Below are 25,645 nucleotides of genomic sequence, written 5' to 3' on the forward strand. Positions count from 1 at the left end.
GGTTGTTTATTTGAGGGCTTTCTTACTTCTTGATGTAGGCCTGTATTGCTAAATACTTCCCTCTTGGGACTGCTTTTACTGCCTCCCAAATGTTTTGGACTGTTGCATTTTTATTTTCATTTGTTTCTATGTATTTTTTAAATTTTGTCTTTGATTTCCTGTTTGACCTATTCATTGTTTAGTAGCATGTTGTTTAACCTCCATGTATTATGGTCTTTCCAAATTTTTTCTTGTGGTTGACTTCTAGTTTCGTAGCTTTGTGGCCAGAAAAGTTGCATGGTATCATGTCAGTCTTTCTGTATTTGTTGAGGGCTGATTTGTGACCTAAAATGTGATCTATTCTGGATATTGTTTTATATGCACTTAAAAAGAATATGGATTCTGCTGTTTTAGGATGGAATGTACTGAATATATGTTAAGTCCATCTGGTCTAGCATGTCATTTAAAGCCATTGTTTCTTTGTTGATTTTCTGTTTAGATGATCTGTCCATTGATGTAACTTGGATGTTAAACTCCCCTAGTACCACTGTGTTGTTATCAATTGGTTCTTTTATGTTATTAATTGTTTTATATATTCAGGTGTCACTAAGTTGGGTGTATAAATATTTATAATTGTTAAGATATTTTCATTGGATTGTTCCCTTTATGATTGTAAAATGCCCTTCCTGGACTGTTTTTACAGTCTTTGTTTTAAAGTCTCATTTTTCTTATACAAATATTGCTACTCTGGCTTTCTTTTCACATCCATTAGCATGATAAATTTTTCTCCATTCCCTCACTTTCAGTCTGCAGATAACTTAGGTCTGAAATGAGTCTCTTGTAAGCAGCATATAAATGGGTCTTGTTTTTTTCTCTATTCTGACATCCTGTGTTTTTGATTGGAACATTTCATCCATTTACATTAAAGGTAATTATTGACAGATATGTATTTGTTGTCATTTTATTACTTATTTTGTCATTGTCTCGAGATTTTTTCTGCTCCTTTCTTGTCTTTGTGACGTTGGTCTCTCCTTTGCACTCAAAAAGTCCTCTTTAATATTTCTTGCAGGGATGGTTTAGTGGTCATCAATTCCTTTATTGTTTATTTGTCTGGGAAACTCTTTATCTATATTTCTATTCTGAATGATAGCCTTGCTGGATAGAATACGCTTGGCTGCAGATTTTTCCCAGTCAGCCTTTGAATATATCATACCACTCCCTTCTGGTTTGCAATGTTTCTGTTGAGAATTCTCCAGCTAACCTTATGGGTGTTCCCTTGTAAATTAAGGACTTCTGTTGCCTTTCTCCTTTGAAGATTTTTATTTATTACTATATTTTGCAAATTTAATTACACTATGTCTTGGTGTTGGCCTGATTTTGTTGATTTTAATGGGAGTTCTCTGTGCCTCCTGGATCTGGATATCTGGTTTCTTCTCCAGATTAGGGAAGTTTTCAGCTATTTTTTTCTCAAATCAATTTCCTGCCCCCTTTTATCTCTCTTCTTTTCTGGACTAATATAATATGAATATTTTTATGTTTGATGAACATCTTTTGTCCAGCTTCATTATTTTCTCTTCTCCATTACTAATTCATTCTTCATTCCTCTGCTTCTTCCAGGCTGCTGTTCATTGCATCAATCCTGTTTCCAATATCATTTAATACATTCTCTATCTCTGATTAATTCTTTTTTAACTCTTTTTATCTCTGTGGTAAGGGCTTCACGGATGTCAACTATTCTGTTCTTAAGCCTAGTGAGTATTACGATTGTTTAAATTCTCCATCAAGCATACAACTTATATCTGTTTAACTTAGATCTATGACTGTGGCCTTATCTTGTTCTTTCATTTGGGATAAATTCCTCCATCCAGGCTTTTTGTCTAAATCTCTGCCTTCTTTTCTGTGTTGGAAAAACCAGTTTTGTCTCCCGCTCCTGAAATTTATGGCCTTATGAAGAAGATGTCAAGTAGTGCCCAGGGCCTGATGTTTCAGAGAGTATCTCCAATGTGTGCAGCATGCATTCTGCTGTTGTGTTGTGGCTGCTCTCTCCTTCAAGCCAGTCATTTGTAGGAGCTCTCATTGCCTGCTGTGGGCAGTGTTTGGTCCCTGGCCTGAATGTGGCAAGTTTTAACTAGGTGTGCTCTGGTATGCTTGTGAAAGGAGACCTGACACCAGTTCCATCAGAACTGAGGCCCTGCAAAGCTCTGTGGTTGGGAGACATGGTGTGGACAGGGGTTTATATTGGTTTTCTGGGGAAGGAGCCCTCCACACTGAGACAGAGGCAAGCTTGACTGAGGACAGTTCTGCTAGAGTGCAGTAGGAGAGCACTTGGTGTACCCAAATTAGGCAGCCAGTGTCAGTGCTGTGCTGCTTCCCACTGGTGGCCCTATGTTTATTCTGAGGGGCAGAGAGGGAAATGGCACCAGTCAGTTCCTTTGTTCTGGAGGGGCATCTCCGTGAATATTACCTCTCAGAGACACACTCTAAGAACAGTGAAGAGTGCCCACTCTGTGTGCCCCCATGCATTCCCCAGATTACCATTTTTATGCTGTTCACCCCTCGGTTATTTGCTTGCCCTCTCTCCAGGAGCAGCACAGTGCCCTCTGAGCTCTATCCCAGTCAAGCCTGCTGACCATTGAAACTCAAGTCTTTAAGCCCTGCTGGCTGCAAGAATCATTGTTTGTGGTTTTGATTTGAATTTTCCTAATGGCTAATGACATCATATTTTCATACAGCTATCTTCTTTGGGAAAATATCTATTTTTCTTCCCATTTTAAAATCAGATTCTTCAGGTTTTTTTTTTTTTGCTATTGAGTTCTATTAGTTTTTATATATTTTAGTTTTTAGCCCTTTATCGCATAAATGATTTGCAAATATTTTCTCACATTCCATAGGTTGCCTTTTCATTTTGTTGATAATGGTTTTGGCTGTGTGAAAGTTTTTTACTTTGATGTAGTCTCACTTGTTTATTTTTGCTTTTGTTGTTTTTGCTGTAGGTGTCACATTCAAACAATCATTGCCAACATCTATGTCAGGGAGCTTACTGCATATTTGTTCTTCTAGGAGTTTTATGGTTCATGTCTTAACTTCAAGTCTAATCCATTTTGAGTTCATCTTTGTTTATGTATAAAATAGTAATCCAGTTTCATTCTTTTGCATGTGGGTGTTCAGTTTCCCCAACATTATTTATTGAAGAGACTGTCTTTTCCTTATTGTTCTTTTCCACTGACGTATGTGTCTGTTTCTATGCCAATACTATACTGTTTTAGTTGCCAGAGATTTGTGATATACTTTGAAATCAAGGAGGATGATACCTCCAGCTTTGTTCTTCTTTCTCAAGATTGCTTTGGCTATTCTATCTGTTATGAATTCATACAAGTTTTAGGAAACTTGTGAAAAATGTGATGGGAATATTGATCGGGATTGCAGTGACTGTGTAGATTTCTCAGTAATATGAAAATTTTAAAAATAATAATTTTGATCCATGAAAATGAGATATCTTTTTATTTTTGTCTTCTTCCATTTCTTTTATCAAAGTCTTGAAGTTTTCAATATACAGTCTTTTACTTCATTGGTTAAATTTATTTTTAGGTATTTTATTCTTTATGATGTAATTGTAAATGAGATTGTTTTCTTAATTTCTCTTTTTGATAATTCATTATTAGTGTATAAAAACACAACATGCCTTTGTGTATTGATTTTGTTATTTGCATTTTTATTTAATTCATTTATTTTAATCGTTTTTGATGTGTTCAAAACGTTTAGGATTTTCTGTATATAATATGTCATCTGCAAAGAGTGACAGTTTTATTTCTTCCTTTCAAATTGGGATGACTTTCTTCCTTCCTTTCTTTCTTTCCTTCCTTTCTTCTTTCTTTCTTTCTTTCTTTCTTTCTTTCTTTCTTTCTTTCTTTCTTTCTTTCTCTTTCTTTCTAAGTATAGCTCTGGCTAGATTGTTTAATACCATTGAATAAAAGTGGTGTAGTAGAAGGAAGGAAATAACAAACATCAGAGCTGAAATAAATGACATGAAGACTAAAAACACCACTGAAAAACCAATTACACTGAGGGCTGTTTCTTTGAAAAGATAAGGAAAATTCTCATACCTTATCTAGACTCACCAAAAAAACTGCCTCAAATACATACAATCAGAAATGAAAGAAGAGATGTTACAATTGATACCAAATAAATACAAAGGATCATAAGAGACTACTTTGAACAGTTATGTACTAGCAAATTGGACAACCTAGAAGAAATACATAAATTCCTAGAAACATAAACCTACCAAGACTGAATCCTGATGAAATAGGAAACATGAAAAAAATCAATTACTAAAAAAGGTTGAATTACTAATCTAAAACCTCCCAACAAACAAAATTCCAGGACCAGATAACTTCACTGGAGAATTCTATTAAAACATTCAAAGAATAATTAATATTAATCCATCTCAAACTCTTACCAAAAAACAGAAGAGGAGAGAACTCTTCCAAACTCATTTTACAAGGCCAGTACTATCCTGATGCCAAAATCAGTCAAATATGTCAAAAGAAAGAAAATTACAGGTCAATATCCCTTATAAACATAGATGTAAAAATCCTCAAAATATTAGCAAATCAAATTTAACAATAAATTAAAAACAAATTATTATCAAGTTGGATTTGTTTCAGGGACATAAATATTTGATTTCTAGTTTCATAGCATTGTTGGAAAGATACTTGATATGATTTCAGTCCTCTCAAATTTCTTAAGATGTATTGTGGCCTAATGTATGATCTATCTTGGAGTATTCCATGTCCACTTGAGAAAAATGAGTATTCTGTTGCCTTTGGGTGGAATGTTCTGTAAATATCTGTTAAGTCCATTTGGTTTAATGTGCTGTTTAAGGCTGATGTTTCCTTATTGATTTTCTGTCTAGATGATCTATCCATTGATATAAGTGGGACATTAAAATCCTCTATTATTTTATTGCTGTCATTTACTCCCTTTAGGTCTATTAATATTTACTGTACATCTTTAGGTGCTTTCATGTTGGGTACATAAATATGTACAATTATTCTATCTTTTTGTTGGATTGACACCTTTTTCAGTATGTAATGCCCATCTTTTTTTGTACAGTCTTTATTTTGAAGTCTGTTTTCATCCTCTATAAGTGTAGGTTCTACAGTTTTCTTTTGGTTTTCACTACATAGAATAGCTTTTTCCATCCTTTCACTTTCAATCTGTGTGTGTACTAACATCAAAAATGAGTTTCTTGTAGGCCTTATATACATGGGTTTTGTGTTTTTATCCATTCAGCCGCTCTATGAATAAAATACTTGGGAATGAACTTAGCCGAGGTGGTGAAATATCTATACTTCAAAAGCTATAAAACCACTGATAAGAGAAATTAAAGATGACATAAACAAATGAAAAGTTATTCTGTGCTCATGACTGGAATAACAAATATTGTTAAAATGTCCCTACTACCCAAAGCAATCTACGGATTTAATGCAATCCCTATCAAAATACCAACACAATTTTTCACAGAACTGGAACAAATAATATTAAAATTTATACAGAACCACTAAAGGCCCAAAGTAACCAAAGCAATCTTGATAAAGAAGAATAAAGGTGGAGGTATCACAATCCCAGATTTCAAGATATACTGCAAAGCTATAGCAATCCAAACAGTACTGGCAAAAGAAAGAAAGAAGGAAAGAAAGAAAGAAAGAAAGAAAGAAAGAAAGAAAGAAAGAAAGAACGAACAGACACATAGATCAGTGGAACAGAATAGAGAGCCCAGAAATAAACCCATGCTAATATGATCAATTAAACTGTGTGAAAATAGGTAAGAATATCCAATGGGAAAAAGACAGTCTCTTCTATGAGCCTATGAGCTCTTTTCTGTGTGATACTGGCAAGCTGGAGCAAGGAAGAGGGAGAATACCAAGATGAGTGTCCACAGCCTACATTCCTGACAGTAGTCCATAGGTCACTAAAGTTGTGCCAAATCTGAAGCCTGCGTTTTAGGCAAAAGCTCCAGGACAAGCAAACAGTTCTCCTTTACAGGATAGGAACAACTTTATATATATAGATAATTTGCTTTTTAGTTCTATTGTTTTTGTATGTTTCTTTGTTTTTGTTCTGCAGAAGCACAGAATTAAATCAATCATGATTCTGGGGTTATGGTACCCTGTCACTGTGGGCCCATTCATGGCCTGTGCCCTTCCTTCCTTATTTCATTAGTTATCTTTTTTTAAATAACAGAATAACCATTGACAAATCTAAAACAAACCCTAGAAAGTCTGCATCTAACCATTTGGTTTATTTTGGCTAATGCATTTCTCTGCCTTCTGCTAACTTGAATTTAGGATTGTTCTGAATTCTATTTCATTATTTGTTACATTTCCTTTTTATATAGTTTATCATATCTATTTGCATTTATAAAATATATATTTTATATTTTAATTATTTTTAAGTCTTTTTTTTTTTAATTTTTTTTTTTCAACGTTTATTTATTTTTGGGACAGAGAGAGACAGAGCATGAACGGGGGAGGGGCAGAGAGAGAGGGAGACACAGAATCGGAAACAGGCTCCAGGCTCCGAGCCATCAGCCCAGAGCCTGATGCGGGGCTCGAACTCCCGGACCGCGAGATCGTGACCTGGCTGAAGTCGGACGCTTAACCGACTGCGCCACCCAGGCGCCCCTATTTTTAAGTCTTTAAAAAGGTTTCATGTTATATAGAATCATTACCATTGATTGATGAATCAGCTGACTTTCTTTCATATGTATTAGTACATATTATTATATTTCTTTTATTTTAACTGCTGGATAATATTTCATTACGTGAATATAACACTGTTGACCCATTTTCTGATTTAGGAGCATTTGGGTTTTTGCTATTTATTACAAGCAGTGATAATATGAACATTCTTGAATTAATAAGTGTTCCCTCTTGCAGCAAATACAGTGGTTTGTTTTGGGTATATACTTAGGAATATTATTAATATATCATAGAATACTTATAGTTGTTTATATTTATTATGAAAATTTGTCAGGTTTTAGTTTTTATGATTTAAAACTACCAAACTAAAACAAAGGAATTGAAAGATGGTTTCTTCTTCAATGGTGTTTTGAAAATAATATGATCTATATTTAGCTTGAAAGAGTTCAATTGTAGATGAATATAGAAAAAATTGCTTATAAATGGGCCTTCTTGTACTTTGAGAATCTCATTTTGTCATGATGCTCTTTATTTCTTTGTAGTCACTGAGAAATAAATTATCTTAATTGTAAATCAAGTGGTACATTGACACAGTTATAACCCAACTTTTGGCAGGTAAATGATACTATAAGGAGATAAATAAAGATCAATTATATCTAGAAATATTTAAAATGCTTACTCCATTATAAAGAACAACTTTCAGGGAAAATGACCTCTGTGTTCATAACTATCCTTCTTCTTTCCTTATTAACATTTATTTTAGCATTTTAGATTTTCAGTGTTTTCTAAAATGATATAAACTAAATGCTTTTATATTATTTCTACCCATTTAATCACTTTCACAATTGCTAGGATGCCAGTAATTTTATTTTCAAAATGAAGTTGTTGAAATTCATATTATGTTGAATCTTCTAGCAGCAGGGATCAAATCTAGTTCTTGTTATGTAATTGCCTATTCAGAAGTATACCCTTGTAAACATTGCCTCTACAATATATGCTTTTTGACATTCTAATGGATTTTCCATATTACCTCTTAAGTAGCAGCTTGAATTGATGATAGTCCTTCGGACTATTAATAAATTCTGCCATCATTCTGCCATAATTGATCACATTTACTACTATGCTTTCCTTGCCCCATTTTGAGGAGAAAATATAGATAAAATATTTTTGCATATAATCCCTTTTAATGCACATTAACATTTGCTATAAATTTTCCTTTGTACTGTCAGCAAAAGTATCCATGAGCAAAAAAGGGCTTATCTGTTCTTTGAATGATTAAAAGGTTGAAGCAGCCACAGTAAACAGTGATTGTAGAAAATGAAGCAAAAGTAAACTAAGCCCTTTTTCATACTCCTGATTTTCATATAGTGATGGTTTTCCCCATTTTGGTAACCACTTTTCATTCTCTTGAGCTAGTAAGAGCCATAATGTACTTTCAAATGTGTAAAATTATGTAGGAATCAGTATTAGTCTGCATTGGCTTCCTGGTCCCTTTTCCTTACCACCAAAATTACCTCATAGGAAATAATAAATGAAATCCCACCATTTTGTTCACTCATGTATTCAGTAGTAAATGAAAATTACATGAGCCCAACATGTAAGTTCTACATCCTTCTTTTCACTATGTATCACCATTATATATATATATATATATATATATATATATATATATATATATATATATATATATAAAACTTCCTTTAAGGCATTCTTTAACAGTATTTTCTTTTAGAAAAAGATATACATGATACTTTTATCATTGATAGCTGTCCGACCCTTGATGCAGAAGTGTTCTTTAGTAACCTAGTTAAAAACTGTTAAGTGATTGGTTGTCAAGGGCAGAAATGTTTGAAGTTCTTAATGACAGTCTATATAATAGAAATATGTTGGGACACAAAATCTCACTTATTAGGTTAAGTAGAAAGTGAATTTATTTTGCATAAAAATTATGTTATAGATGGAGATAAGGTTTTTCATCAGGACAAAAGTCCACTTAATCCAAGATTAATCTATTGTAGTATGTACTGTTGTTTGGCTTATAACTACTTGCAATTGGTAATATTCTTTTTTTCCCCAAGGAAAACTTTCTGAATTTCAGCTCATTTTCTACCTGGGCAACAGCATTTGAACATAAGATATCTGCATAAGAGAATACATCTGCCTACATAGCTAGATTGCAGATCTGCATTAGGTCATCACTTCTGTGAAGTGAAGGGCAGTTGCCTGGACTGAAAGTGCTAGTGAGTGCTTTAGACTTATATTCATTAGCCTACTTGAGTGTACATCGTTCACAATTTGGGACACTGACCGTCGTTGTAGAATATTCTCCTAGGCTTCTAACTCGCATGTGTGAGAGGGAATGAAGAAATCAATAGCTATTCATGGATTAATACAGCAATGTAGTCAGTAATTATTGATCACTTACTATGTGCCAGAAACATTATTTAACTCTGCTACACATCAGGGTCAGTGTTTTGAAGGACTCTTCCAAAGTGTTCAAAGTGTAATGGCCAGATATCAAACCCACCTACATTAATTATTTTAAAAAAGTAGTTCTAGGTTAGCCAATCAACTATGTGTGACTTGGGGTCACTGCTTAATTTTTCTGGCATGTATTTTGTCATCTATAAAATGAGGGCAATAACTAGATATTATCAAGATTCTTTTAAGTTACATTTTTTTTGATATCTTAAAATACACAAACCAGAAAGTATGAATAATGGCCCAGTGAAGGTAATGGTGCATTTCTGTAATAAGGTCTTCTGTGTTCATAAATTGCTAGATTCATGGGTAAAAGGCAGCACAACTGATGTCTGTCCACAGTTGGGGGAAGTGGACTGCCAATGAAGTTGTCACCATTTGGAATCACAAGGTCCAAGAGTCATGCAGAATTTAAACTCAATCCAGGCAGATTAGATTGGAAAATGATGTGTGCCTGGGTAGCCTCTGCTTCAAGGAGCAGTGGTCTTTAGTGCAATGTGACTAACAAAGTGATAGTTCACAGGAACTCTTGTGATTGATGCAGGTATCTGCCAGCCAGAATGTCCTTAGATGCTAGAACTGTAAGAGAAAACTGCGGGAAGAATGGTCCAGCCATGTTATGGGGAGCATTCATAGGAACAAACAAGGGTAACAGGACCACAGTTTTATGGGCATATTAGTTAGGGATCAGCAGTTCTAAGCTACAGAAGTCATCTCTGATTAACAGAAACAGAAAAGCAATGCCATTAAAGAAAATCTGTTAGCTCACACATTGAACTGGAAAGCTGAAGGGTCAGGTTTAGAAAAAGGTAGAAAGCAGGTAGTCTGGGAGGCTGGCAGCAAAAATTGCTCAGCAGTACCACTAGTGTGTTGCTGCTATAATGAATAAACTACAGCTAGTTTCAGTGATTCTGCACAGGATTCAGACTTACGAGAGGGAATTTCCAAATGGCTTAACTGGTGTCATGTGAACACCTTTCAGCTAGGAATAAAGGCATCTTGATTTTTTAGTATTAAAAAAGACTCTGCACAATGGGGTAGGGACATAGGACACAAAAGGAAATTAAGATCTTATTTCCAAAAGGAGAACTATTGTCCACTGCCCTGGTAGCATTCAGGATGAAGATCCAGATTCAATGGGGAATGAGAATGACAATCAGGAGCCAGGGCAAAAAGTCCGGCATGTGAACAATGGGCAAAGAATTTGTTTGCTGAGGGTTCAGTCAGGTGAAATCCATTCCTGAGCTCTCTGGTTGGTAGAAAGATGTCTCCTAAATATACCACTATGTCTCTCTGAATCAAGAGCTCAAAGGACTGATTTGTCTATGGCAGGACAGCAAATTAAATTATCTAATAAAGCATGTTACATAGTTTCTAGCACACAGACTTATGGCTAACATTTATTGATTATCATAATCATCATAGTCACCCTTAAATTTAAGTTGAGTAGGAAGAGATTCAGGCAGGGGTTGAATTTCTGTATGACTCAACTATGAGTTCACTTATAATTAATGGAAAAGTCTTGGAACAGCAGGAAATAAGAACAAATAACTGTTTAACATTATCTCTGTTCCTGTTTGTATGACTCCGTACCAGTCACTTAACCTTTCTGTGCCTCTTTCCTCCTTTGTAACATGAGACTAAAGAAATGATAGTATTGCCTATTTTGGAGTTAGCTATGAGGATTGAATGAAAAAGTAACATGTAAAGCACTGAGAGGAGTGGTTGGTGCATAAAAGACACTATCTGAGTGCTCGTTTTCTTAGATTTATTTATTTATTTATTTATTTATATTTTAGTTAACATGCAGTGCAATATTGGTGCACTGATAAGAGTAGAAACTATTATTTTTTTTTACTTTGCAGTTCATAAAGTGTTTGATATTTTTATTTCATTCACATAAATAATACTGTGGTGAGATTAATCTTTTTAAAATTAACAATGAAGAAATGGAGGTTTTATTTATATAACAGGGATATAGTGATATCCTCATCTTTTAACTCTCAATTACTGGACCTTGTAAACTGTGTAAAAAAGTTTATCACTGAAGGATCTTCAGCAAAGAGACAAAACCCCCTGTGCTTGGCAATAACATTCAGTAATAATGGGTAGTTGCATTTAACGTTGTTGATCTAATCATCAATGCATACATTCTGAAGAAACACATTTCCCGAGCAGAAATACAGATACTCTTTGTTCTCTATACTTTAAAACTGAAAAACAAATGTTCTATATTATAATGAGGAAGTGAGGGTGTTGAATTACTTGTCAGGTCACAGTATGGCTTGGCCATGATGGCCCTCTGTTCTCTGTTCTTCCATTACCCCACAAGCCACAACCTGCCTTTTCATCTCTGCCTTCTACAATGTATTCTCTTCTGGGCTTCACTGTTATTTCTGTGTATTTCTGTATGGTAAAAACAGAAAGCCTCTCAAATGGAACTGGATGTAGTGCTGATTGACAAGACAGAGAGCAAGGAACAGTCCTCACATCTCTTTTCCCCAGACTGAAGGAAAATGACTAAACAAGAACTGCCTAAACTTTCTTTGAGAACATATCACTGAGATGTTTTTAATTCATTACTTATTAATATGTTTTCCCCTGTGATGTAAAGAGTTATGAAGACATTTTCTTTCTACTTCATAAGATGCTTTAGAAGTGTCAAATATTGTCAACAGGATTATACTGATCAATTCTAATCATGAAATAGGGATATTTTTCTTTATAGTCACAACAAAAAAGTATGATTTTGGAGCCAGTATAGAGAAATTATGCTTCATGTGTATTATTTGTTTCCATGTCTAAGACTTAGGAATTAACTCTAATCCATACACGGTTGTCTGATCTTGATCCTTGCATTTTGGAAGATTTAACTTGCGTTTCCTTAGAAAGTGTTATACTGGCTTACAAAACAATCAGATACTAGAGTTGAATTTATATCGTTTCAAATGCGACCAATTGGAAACCTCTTACCACACTTCTTTTATGTTTCCAAACATGACAAGATGCTTTCAATCATCTGATTTTACTTAATAGAGGGTAAATTTCCTACTACTATAATTCTCATAAGTGCATGAAGCATATGTCTAAGAACTTTTTTTAATGTTTATTTATTTATTTATTTATTTATGAGAGAGAGAGAGAGAGAGAGAGAGAAGGGGAGGGGCAGAGAAAGAGAGAATCCCAAGTAGGCTCCATGATGTCAGTGCAGAGCCCGATGTGGGGCTGGAACTCATGAACCATGAGATCATGCATGACCTGAGCCAAAAATCAAGAGCCAGACACCCTGGGTCATCCAAGTGCCCCTAAGAAGAACTCTAAAAAGAATGAAAACTGGAGTTTTACTTCCAGGGTAACTATTGTCTGCACTCAATTTCTATTTTTGCACAGAGTGTGGCAGCTGTGGATAGTTGAGTGCTGAGAGTGAAGACTGTTGACTCAGTGGCTTGTTGTTATTTTAATCATGGCTCTGATTTCTGTTTCCAGTCCTGTGACTATGGGCAAATTGCTTACATGCTCTGTGCTTGCTTCCTCATCTAACTGGGGATAATAATATACTTAAATCAAAGATTGTTAGAAGGATTAAGCAAAACAATAAATTTAAAGAACTTGGTGGAGTGCCTAGCACATGCCAAGGGTTTATTATGCTGGGTATTACTACCAGCCTTAATAAAGTGACAGTACAAAGGCACATGGCTTATATGATATGTGTGGAAGAGAATCTGTTTAAAAGCAAAGTACCTCATGAGCCAAGATCTTACTAACTTCAGAAATTATTATTAAATTTTTACATAGGAATAATATCAGTATATTTATTTGGAATTGGAGTCATCCTCACATTTCTATAGAGTTATTTCCAGCTGTTTTTTTTTGTTTTCGTTTGTTTTTTTAATAATTGGAGTAACCATATTCTCTCAGTCTAGTCTCTGATGTGCTCTTTCCTAGACTATATTAAGTTGCAAGATAAGGTGCGTGGTCATATCCGGTAAACCCTACTTCCTGGTCATGGGCCACCGGTCATGGGAGTAAGCCACACATTTTAAAAGCCTGAGGTCCCTCTGTTCAGAGGAATGTCCTGACTGGAGTTCTAGAAAGGAAGGTCATGACAGGTCAGTTCTGAGGGCCTCTTCACATCCTTGATGCAAGTCAGGGCAAAAAGATACCAAAGGTGTAGCCACTCCTTGTGGTGGGACCCCTTAAAGAACACAAGGTAAAATAGAAGAAAGGAAACTTTTTTCCCCCTCCAACCTTTAGAATTCATTTGAAAAGATTTAGATCTCTTTTTTACAAAACAAATGTTGAATTTCAGTGTGTATGTGAGAGCAAAATAACAAATACATCCTTTTCCCTGATGGTTGAATGTCTGGCCTTTCTAATGCTCCTGAAATCATTAATCATTCATGAAAATGTCTTAATGGTTAAGTTGTTAAAGTTAAAGCAGTGATAGCTCTCTGTTCCTTCATTTTGTCAAGGGTTCTGTCCTTAGGCAACTTGGAGCTCACAGTAATGTGGTGAGGATGCAGTGTGGTGGAAATAAACACAAGAGTTGAGAATAAGCAATCATTTATTAACTATTTATTTATATCTCATCATATTCCAGAAGGATTTAAAGAAGGTAGAATTTCATCTCTATGGCTGTGATATAGAATAATATATTCCTAACTAGGCTATATTTACCTTATCTATAAAAACAGATCTCTGGGAATAAGATGAATATTCTGATATTTGGGGGTGCCCACTTAAGAGTGAAGTACCATCACATCTGCATCTCTCTGCATTTTATACCAAAGACTAATACAGAAAGCTATAGTTAATATATATCTCATAAAGTTGAATTATAATTTTTTTAAATGCCACCAATAGGGAGTAATTTTAGTGAAGTAACTAAGAAATAAATGTAAAGATGGTAACTGTTTAAAGTGCTATTCAGGTTGACTGATATGTTTGTAAATTTGTTACTCATTTTAAGTGAATTAGGAATAACTAAGTTTCCTCAAATCCTACTTTGGAATTTAAGGCACATACATAGAGGGAAAGCTAAAAATTTTTCAGTTAAATAACTTGGGATGATTGGATTTCTATTTTTTGAATGATTTTTTATGTATTAAGCCTTCCTGTTCAGTAAAATCCATGATTATAGCAATGGTTCTCTACCATTAGTGGGTATCAGAATCACCTAAAGGACTTGATAAAACACAGATTTCTGGCTCCACCCTAGCCTTTCTGATTCTGTAGTAGATCTGGAGCGGGACCCAAGGATTTGTGTTTCTAACATGTTTGAAAGTGTTGCTGATAATTCTGGCCTAGGGATGATATTTGAGAACCACTGCTTTACATATAGATCAGAGACAAATGAGGTTAATGTTATCTATAAATCGTGATGCCCCCGTGGATTGGCTATGGAACATTTGGAACTACTGACTGAAATACAGCAAAGTTCACCAACCTATAAGCAACCAAAACAAAAATTATATTAAAATATCCAAAGAAAATATTGCAATATATATATATATATGAATTATAAAATTACTTCAGTGTCTTGAGTGTTAGACTTATATTATCTTTATACAAGCTTTGTTTCATATTAGTAATAGATTCTTAAAACTAAAGGACTTTCATATTAAATAGAAAATAAAAAAAGAGGCCAACCAACATCATTTCCTATATGTCAATCATACTCCATAATACTCAGGCAGTTCTTAAAAGAGCAGTCTATTCATTGACCAGATAAATTTAGTGCTGTCCAATTCTATAAATAATTTAAAAAGAATGAATTGGCTTTTGATAATTAAAATCTTTTTTTTCAAAACCAGATAAATATTTTCACTCTGATTATCTCCTTCAGAAAATACAAGCTATTGATACTGTTGCATCATTATAGTGACCACTAAAAGAAAGCTCTGCTTTATAAATTTGCTAGAAGCTAAAACTTAGTATGTTTATTTTTCATATGTGCAGACAACCTGTTTGTACACAAAGTTGGTGCATAATATTTGATGAATAAATGAAACCAAGTTATCATGAGCTAGAACCATCAATATTTCTTAAAAACCTACACATTTATATAAAATTCTGGAAGTGTAAATGGCTTGTTTCCTTGTCTCTCTAGGATAACTACTCTTATCTGTAGGATGCCAACAAATATGATGGAAAAGTACAAGTTTGTGAAAGAATTGCATTACACACCACCAATATCTATTTATAGATCCAAGGATAAAACAATCAGATTTGTTTTCTCTCCCCACCAGGTGGAGCACTGTAGCCTGACAGTTCACTTAGCCCATCTTTAAAGAGAGCTTTGTATTTTTTAGAACATAATTGAAGATTATCTGTAACTTACCTAAAGAGTCTTTACTATTGTAAATGCTACTATAAAAAGAACAAGAATTTAGAAAAGAATAAATAAGCTGTTGCTCCAAGATGATGGTAGATAGAACAACTGCTCTGCGGAGGCTGAAGAATCCAAAATAAGCTCATCACTGCCATGGTGTAAGATTCGTAGTTGAAGGCATATAAGGCTTTGATGACAATTGCCAAGAAGTGGTATTTATGAAACTTTCACGAAGTGCTGGCACAATTTGTAATGATAAGGAAGTGTAGTAGATTAATCAGGAGTGTGGACTGGGAAGATAGAATTCCTGGGGGTGAAACCTAAGTCTTCCACACTTGGTGCTGTAAACTTGGGCAAGTTGCTGAACATTCCTTTGCTGAGTTCCTCATCTCTAAAATGGAGATAATAAGGTTATCACATGGGTTGTTGGGAGAATTAAATGATAAATACAGGCAAAATGCTGAGCTAAGTGCTGGCTGGCACCTACTGTATCTCTCTACATGAGTGTTATACTATATGAATGTTGGCACTTATTATCATTTTTATCATTTCTTCCATTTTTAGGATTGTGTGGTTCTCTTTATTTCCTATCCTATCCTAAAATCAATTTCAGCACTGCCTAATTTCTACTGTCTCCATTATTCTTATCCCCCAAATTTTAATTGTAAAGTTAGACATTAATCAAATCTTAATTGCTACAGTGTTCTTAAATAACTTTAATTCTAGTTTAAATTATTCATTCATTCTTTCTTACACCATCTTACTGAAACAGAGATACAGATGTCTCATTTTGTCTTCTTTTCACCAACATTTTTAGACCTCAATATTGGACAGTTAACACTGTTGGAAATTGAAACCCAGGATAATGATTAGGTATCATATAATTGATTAAAGTGAACTGTTTACATAAAATTAATACCAAATGGAAGTAAAATGTACCTCCATTCTGTACATTAAATGGTGATCTCAACATCTTGTCTGTTCCTCTAAAATAAATACATTTTCTAGACTAATTTTCAGACAATGAAGCTTTGAAGACTACTGGAATTAAGAAATCTGTTCTAGTTACAAAAGGCTTCTTAGGAACATTGTGTTAGCTGACTGCAGTGGAAAAGGGCCACTGCTGTTGCTTATGTAATTACCAAACTTTGTCTAATCATTAAGAGTAAGGATGGGGAGATATCATGGGTAGTGGATTTTGTGTAGTGTCATCAACTATTCAAATCCCAGGAATCAAATATTAGAAAAAATCCTCCTAATTCAAGATATGGATTACACTTCTTGTGCTCAACTTGTATGTGTGGAGAACAATTTGCCCCAATTCTCCATCCTCTCCTATATCCATGCCCTTTGCCATGTAGCTTTGCAAGTTCTCCCACTCTGGGCAGAGGGTTCTCTGTGCTTGACAATTTGGTGTACTTTGGCTTATGCATGTAGACAGATTAGTGTAACTTTCTCAACCTAGCCCTTTCCTTTCACCAATCTGTCATTGCCACAGAAGACCTGAGTTGCCGCCCTGAGTAGTTGCCTCCCTCTTAACCTGGGCCCCAGAGTAGGAACAAATGGAAGAGACCAAAGTCCAATTTATAATAAATAACCTAGCCCAGTGGGGTCTGCAATGCAAGAAGAGCTTTCCAACAGAGCCCAGTTCAGATGAGCCGATCCCCAAATGACTGACCCACAGACACCTGACAAATCAATATTTATTGTTGTATGCCACTGAGATTTTGTAGTAGTTTGTTTCATAACAATAGGTGAATGGTACATATGTTGAGTTTCAGTATAAAAAAACAGTTTTCTACAAAGCTAGAAATAATTCCAAAAATAACTATGGTAGATGATGATATACTTTCCTATACATTGTTTTTTTTTAAAGACCAGTGGCATTTAAGAATGGTAATTAACTTATGAAGCAGTATCACACATAATTAAGAAAGCAAATTTGTATTTGTTGTGCCCTAAATTGCACCATAGGAAAGTGCATAATGTGTCCTTGTTAAGCTAGATGGTTATGATTTTAATAATTAAAATAAAGTCGATGTAACTGGAAAATTCAACTAAAACTTTTAATAAGTATAAATATACTTTCAGTAAGTATAAAGTATATTTCTGGACAGATGTTAGATTTGTAAAAATTTGTAAAATATTAATGACTTAAAAATACATGGTTTAACTACATTTTAATAACAGGAATATTATATACAGTAAACAAAATGAAAACAACATTTTAGGCAATGAGTTAGTACTTTCAGATGACTTGACAGGTATGTTGATTTTATGATACTGAGGGTAATTAGGTTTATAAATGTAAAAGACTCTTCTACATGACTCCCTCTAAACTGATAGACAATGATGTAAGTGAAACTATATAAAAAATGTTTAAAAATTTCACTTATAACCACTTAAAGACTGTGTTGATAAAGCAGCAAAACTTTTAAGATCTGTTCCCTTTTAGTATCTATTACATATAAATCTTTTAAAATGTAAATATCACTTATGAGATAGGCAATTAATGTCCACTATAGAGAATAATAGAGCTAGACTATATTGAGTAATATATTGTAAAATACAGTTACATGGAAATAAGGGCATTCTCAACTGAAACTGGCTGATTTTAGTATAGAAATAGGACTCATAATCTTTTATACACAATTTAAAACTATTGAATTAATGATTATGTTTAGAGATCCATTTAAAATGTTCATTTAAAAAACATTATTGAAAATATTTTAAGCAGAAGATCTTCATACTTCAGTATGCTTCTGACATTTAGTAAATTGCTAAGGAGGTGAGTTATTTTCAACAGTTTCAACTGAGTTCAAGAGAATGCCTAGTCTCCATAAATAAAAGGTAAATAAAGGAAATGCATCAGAGAGTTGGAAAATAGTTTCATCATGCTTTTGAAGAAATTTCTGGATTTCTTGGTCTTCAGGCCCTATACCTGAAGTGTTGCCTTCTTTGGTTTCCTTTTGAAGAAGCTGCTCCAGAACCCAGAACAGGGAGAAGATATTTTCATAGTGTGTCACATAACTGGCTTGCACCTACAAAGAAACAACAAACTCCTTTAAAAAACTAAGTGAAATAAGCCATACAGAGAAAGACAGATACCATATGGTTTCACTCTTATGTGGATCCTGAGAAACTTAACAGGAACCCATGGGGGAGGGGAAGGGAAAAAAAAAAAAAAAAAAAGGACGTTAGAGTGGGAGAGAGCCAAAGCATAAGAGACTGTTAAAAACTGAGAACAAACTGAGGGTTGATGGGGGGTGGGAGGGAGGGGCGGGTGGGTGATGGGTATTGAGGAGGGCACCTTTTGGGATGAGCACTGGGTGTTGTATGGAAACCAATTTGTCAATAAACTTCATATAAAAAAAAAAACATATTGGTTGTAGCTCAGCTCAGACAAAGCCAAATAAAGATATTAAATTTTCAGACAAAAAGTAAATACTTGATATATTTAAAACTGTCTTCCTGTCCTTTAACTGGGATAGAGAGAGAGAGAACAAGGGAGGACATTCTTTATTTTTCAAAAACTTTATGATTTTGGTGAATGATTTCTCTTAATGGCTTACAAAGCTCCAAACCCCTTGTCTGTATTACCCCTATAATTCATTACTCAGGTGAATCTGAGAATATTTGACAATGTCTTGTGTGTTGAATTCAGTGTTGTGATAAAGACTTCCGATGCATGCCACCCTTGCCAATGATAACACAAAGATGCTTATGGGTAGGGTTTAAGAACACATTTCAATGTATAACTCAGTCCGAGAACAGTTATGATCTGTAAGAGACTAGACATGATCTCATTCTACACAAATCAAGGAGGAATAGGATTAGACTGTGTGGAATTGGATACATGGTCATGAGGAAAAATGTGGATGTGTCTTATAGAAGTTATTACTTGACTCTAGATGGTTAAAAGTGGGGTGAGTCAAAGTGAGGCCTAAAAGCACAATGGAAAGCATAACATGAGGGAAGACAGGAATCAGTTTTAAGATATCAACTGGCTTTATCATTTGCTTATTGAGACATGTGTTGGAAACATTCCCCAAATCTACCCACTCTAATAATACATAAAAGAGACATTCTCTTAGAGTTCAGAGGAATGTATTCGTCAACAAGGTGGGGGGGGGTCCTTAAACAAATATATACAGATATCTGATACTTTCTTTTATTGAGGTGCAATTGACATAACATGTCTCAGGCATAAGGTAATGATTTGATATTTATATACATTGCAAAATGGTAAATCTAGTTAACATCTGTCACTATACATAGTTACCAATTGTTTCCCTTGTGATGAGAACTTTCAAGATCCACTCTCCTAGCTACTTTCAAATATGCAATACAGTATTATTAACTACAGTCACCATGCTGTACATTATATTTCTATGACTTAGATTCATTTTGTAACTGGAAATTTGTACCTTTTCATTCCATTCACCCATTTCAGCCACCTCCTAACCCCTACCTCAGGCAACTACCACTCTGTTCTGTATATCCATGAGCTTGGTTTTGGTTTTGGTTCAATTTTGTTTTGTTTTTAAATATCCCACATATAACTGCATTATATGCTATTTACCTTTATTCTGTCTGGCTTCTGTCACCTACCATACTGCCCTCAAGGTACATACATGGCACAAACGGCAGATTTCATTATTTTTCAATAGCTGAATAACAATCCATTATGTGTGTGCATGTGCATGCATGTGCACGCACACGTATGTGCACACACTCACACACACATGTATTCTCCCTTCTGATAAAGGCCATAGCATCCCAGGCAATTTGAGGGCAAGAGTGTAAAGCAGTGAGAGTGTCTTGGTACCTTTCCATTGGTTTTGGGACTCTTACTTGGGCATGTTCAACTTTACTTACAGGTGGACTGGGATCCCCACTGTCATGTTGTTTTGGACTTTGCTCTTACTCTCACCAGGATTTATCTGTCTTGGGTTCTACCTACATCCCAAATGCCTATACTAAATCATTTGATACATTCCTTTAAGATATTGACAGTTATAGAATATTATTTTGAAATGAACTCCTCTCTGTAGGGACAGCATGCACTTACCTAACATGCCTTAGCGGCCTTTCCTCTCAACACGACTAAAAGGGCATGTCTGTCAGGGAGGTCTTTCCTGGAGTCCCCAAATTTCATCACGCTGGCAGCTGCCTGTTTTGCTTAATCATGTGCTCAGGCATTTTCTGAATTAGTGTCTAAACTGAATGAAAACTAAAATAAATGCTATTAAGACGACAGTCTACTATATTTTGATGTAATTTTTGTACTCTCACCATTAAACTGGACTGAGTCACATCAGTGTTGGAAAATACCAACACAGGTGGAGCTCGCCCACTAGGAAAATACTCAAGTGTTTTGCCTGAAATCCTGCCAAAAGACTGAATGACCCCAGTACAGGATCAAAATGGCTGTGTGTATCTGATAAAATGCTATCAGTCTGTCTTTCTATCCAGGTCTTTTAGAATTAAGGAGCCTTGAAAGGAAGCTTTGAGAGTCCCATGACTACTTCTTAATCCCATTTTATATAATAGGAGACATTCCAAAGGGAAAATACCTTCCTGGTAGAAAAAAATCACCAGATATTTTTGCAGAGTATTTTCAGAATTAAAACAATTCTTATATTTATTTTTCTATCCTTGAGCTGGGCTTAAGAAAGCTCAAGTCTCTAAATATTTTTTCTAGTGGTAAAAAATATTAATTTTCTTTATATGCTGCTAAATTTCACTTCAAAATGTAGATTCTGAAGTTAGGCTATAGACACTAAGGCCAGTTTCTTAATTATTGTTTTAGTTGGAATTCAGTCAAGGTTAACCTGTTTTCGTAGAGACTAATTATTGTTGAAGCAGACACTGCTATTTGCTTATCAAATATCCCTTTTACCCTTCCTTTTCATCAACAGAACCCCAGTTTTACTCAGAGTGGCAATGGATCACCTAAAAATGCATATTTTCCCAGTCTCTTTTAAGGCTAATTCTGTTCAAAGAGATGTAAATATAAGTAATAGGGTGGAGCTTCTGGGAAAGCTCTTTAATAGAAGGCAAAGTCTGGTAGAAGGCAGCTTTGCTTCCCTCTTCACCATTGTTCCTGCTTGGAAATACCCATGCAGTGCTTGGAGGCAGAGTGGCCATCTTGTAAGCTTGAGGATGAGGGTCACCCATGGATCAATAAGAAGGGGCAGATTCTGGAGGCCCGGTGCAGCTCAATACCCCCTCGCAGGATGGCTGTACCTTCCTGCACTATGCTGGGGTCCCCTTCTTCCATTTTGATCTTTTAAAATTGGAACCTTGAGACTTCATTTAGGCAGGAAGGGAGCTCTGAAGGTCTCTTTGTCTTGAGTACGTCCTGCTTTCTGCTGTCTCTGATACAGAAAGGACAGAGTTGCCTAAGGGGGCAATAACAAAGTCACAGTTCTTGACAGCAGATGATGTAACAAAATGTGCTGTGTATGTGAGGTGTGGCTCACAGTTTGGATGTTTATATTTAATACTGAAAATATGAAAATGTAATAGTTAATTAAATTCAGCATATGATAATTTATGTGTGCTAGTCAAAGGTATGCAGAGGTGAAGTCTCACACTATCAGAAATAAACATGCTGTTACATACAGAAGGGGTGAAAACACAACACAACAGTTTTCTTATTGCTACAAGCACAAGAGGTGAAGAAAACTGGATCATTACAGAGCAGAAAATCAAGTCAAAGAGTACAGGCAAGTAACCAAAATGTTAAATTAAATGTTCATTGAAAATAAATATACCATTGGCTCTGTATCCTTCATGCCAGAATTTATTAGATTCAATAAGTAAGGTACAACTAAAATTGGTAGTCTCTAACAGACTGAATTAAACATAATACTTTGGAGGAAAAGGTCAGTTGTCACCATGGATAATTAAGTGGGAAACTTATCCTTGAGTTTTAATAACTTAGCCTTTTTTATCTACTAGAAAGCAAAAAAAGACAGTAGGTTTCAGTGAAGGAGATGACGAGGATGAAGTTAACCCTCTATCAACAGTTTACTAAGCAGCTTGCATGCAGCTTCTGAAGAGCAGGAGAATGTACTGGAAGAGCTGACAAATAAGCCGGTGCTTAGCTAGGGGCCCAGCAGAATCCTGAGTATCACCGTGCTAGCCAACAGTGCTTGAGAACAGAGGAGGAGAACCACATGCACAGTATATATAATGTATGTACATATAAAATCAATGCACTCATGATTGCAGTAGAAGCACACATTCACTTAAAACTTTGTCTCTGTAAAAACTGTGTTATATGCTTTTCTGTTCCCTACAAGCTAGGTGCCAGACCGTACTGAAAGTGTATAAAGCAAAAAGGCTGATCAGAACAGAGTATAGTTAATTAGGGAAGATTTCCTAGAGATGAATTGTGAGCCAGGGCTCAAAAGGAATGAGGGTGCAGATCGGTGAATCATCTTTTGATCAGATTGCCAGGTAAAGAAGAGTAAAAAGGATACAATAGGTATTAATCCAGTTTGCTTTATTCAGATAATGGTGTGACTGTCTGCCTAAAATGTTGAATCCTGGAGACTGGTTTTAAGGGCCTATTTCTAATTTTGGGAGTAATAGATAAAAAGCTCTAAACTATTAAAACTATCATCATTTGCAATCTTGCTTTTTGCCTTGTTTCCCATGGGAAATAGTTCACGTATGCAAGGTTTATACATAAAGCTACTTAGGGGGGAACTTGGGTGGTTCAGTGGGTTGGGCGTCCCACTTCAGCTCAGGTCATGGTCTCACTGTCAGTGGGTTTGAGCCCCGCATTGGGCTCTGTGCTGCCAGCTCAGAGCCTGAAGCCTGCTTTGGATTCTGTGTCTGACTCTCTCTCTGCTTCTCCTCCACTCATGCTCTCTCTCTGTCTCTCAAAAAAAAAAAAAAATGAATAAATGTTAAAAAAAATCTTTAAAGCTACTTATGAATTTCATATACATAACAAAAATTAAATTATGTCATTATGAGCCTTATTTAAAAATGATTTTCTCATTAACCAATTGTACCTGCTTTTCTCAAATATGTTTCTTAAGGTTGAAATTATATAATAAAGTAATAGCAAAATGAACAGACTGAAAAAGAAAATGGCCCACAGTGTACAAGGAATCTGGACAAGAATCACAGAAAGGGGAAGGATGATTTGTATTTGTTTGACAAAAAGATCTAGGCTGACTCCAAACAAGAATAGATATGGCAAAGGCCCCTATGGGTTGAGATCTTTGAGAAAATAGAATCTTATCAAGCAAGACTTTTTTTTTTTTTTGATAAAGGAAGACCATCAATTGAAAACATATTCATTGCTTATTAAATTTCAATTCTGCCATTTATGAGCTATGTGAGCTGGGAAAGTTATTTAATCTCACTAAACCTCACTTTCCTCATCTAAAACTTGGAAATAACCAGGGTAACTCCTCCCTGGGGTTGCTGAGAGAATAGATTAAATTACATATTTAAAACACAGCACAGGACACACACGCATACTTACATATCTAAAACAGATTTTCAAATCCGTATTATCTATTATCTGTTATCTTCACCATCATTATTATTATGTTTTTACCCAAAGTGAAAAAGAAACAGTCCCTATCCATAAGGTACTGTGCACCTGGAAGAAGGCTACTGGTATTACTCAAGTACTGTACTGTGATCAATTTTTGGAAGCATTTCAAATTGTTCATCTAGGGCTGTGTAAAGAACCTAAGGATGTGTCTTCATCTACTTTCCTCTATGAAGAAAGTTGTTCATTGACAATTGTAGCAGAGCATTCCTTTTTGCATAGAAGGGTGATGCTGAGGAACCAAAATGTGTGATAATTATTTTAAAGCCTTTCTGATATTAGAAGGCCCTGAGGAAGGTGTAAGTATGGGTTAAATGCAGTCTTATGGGATATGAACAATTGTAAAAACGTCCATCAGCCCAATCCCTTACCTCTATCTAGTTCCCTAACAAGACATGATATTTAAGCACCCAGCTTGACGGTCTTTTTGAAAATGTTATATTCTCCAATTATCTGACTAGTGTGAAATAGATCAACTTGTTCAAGTCTATCCTAGAGGCAAGTTGGTAAAAATGAGTTTCTGATTCCTAATAATTTTCCCTTCTAGTGAATAACCCAATAACATCATAGATTAAATCCGAGGTACTAAAAATTTTTATATTTGCACTTTTCGCTGGGGAAATATCCTGTGATTTGACTCTGATTTATCACTTTCTTGGCCATCAGAATAAGCATATTGATGGATATGATAAGATAGATTCCACACAGATTTTATTTCTCAGATTTCTTCACATAAAGAATACAGAATTCTTGGGATGCCTGGGTGGCTCAGTCGGTAAGCGTCTGACTTCAGCTCAGGTCATGATCTCGCGATTCCTGAGTTCGACCCTACATTGGGCTCTGTGCTGACAGCTCAGAGCCTGGAGCCTGCTTCAGATTCTGGGTCTCCCTCTCTCTCTGCTCCTCCGCCACTCACACTCTGTCTCTCTCTCAAAAATAAACATTTTAAAAAAATTTAAAAAAAATACAGAATTCCTGATACATGGAGATGGCATTTTTCTGTTCTAACAGATTTCCTGAATCAACTTTAAATACTTTTACATTGAATCCTCACTGCTTTCTCAGGCTCTTTCCCTTAATTATGGGGTCATCAATCCCACTCATAGGAAAGTTGTCACCATTTTATGCCATAATATTAAACTTAATCTAAGGCTGGAAATCTCTTTCAAGTACATTTGAGAGGCAAATAGATCATTTACTATTTGGACTTCTATCACAGTAGTTTCTGACAAAGCAGAACAAACCAGACAATTTGGTTATTAATAGAAGAGTCTATTAAGTGAAAGAACAGGGTTCAGAGACTGGGATAAAAGCAGCTAAATTCTTTAAGGACTAATTCAGCTGGGAGCACTTAGCACTTTACAATTTTGTTTCTGCTTGCTTTGCACTCCTCCCTCTCTTCTGTCAGTCCTATTGCAGTTGTTGCGTTCTCTCAAGTGCCATACCCTATAATAAGTGCTGCGGATACAGAGATGAATAAGACAAGATGCCTACCTCTATAGAAATTCCTAGTATGCCCCTAGGGAGACAAAGAAGTAAATAAATAATGCCAATGCAGAGTGCATGCTGTAA

General features: G+C 35.2%; 1 protein-coding gene across 1 annotated transcript in view; it reads right to left on the bottom strand.

Moving 5' to 3' along the window:
• Window positions 1-18,272: 18,272 nt before the first annotated feature.
• MEI4 (meiotic double-stranded break formation protein 4) overlaps window positions 18,273-25,645 on the bottom strand; it is a 173,996-nt gene continuing 166,623 nt past the window's right edge. The window contains exon 4 of the mRNA XM_047101760.1: window positions 18,273-18,533. Coding sequence (XP_046957716.1) covers window positions 18,273-18,533 — 261 coding nt within the window. The remainder of the gene's footprint in view (window positions 18,534-25,645) is intronic.

Source organism: Lynx rufus, unplaced genomic scaffold, assembly GCF_022079265.1.
Source record: "Lynx rufus isolate CCGP_SWC_20201006 ecotype Redwood Valley unplaced genomic scaffold, mLynRuf1.p SCAF_6, whole genome shotgun sequence".
In the NCBI taxonomy this organism is placed as follows: domain Eukaryota; kingdom Metazoa; phylum Chordata; class Mammalia; order Carnivora; family Felidae; genus Lynx; species Lynx rufus.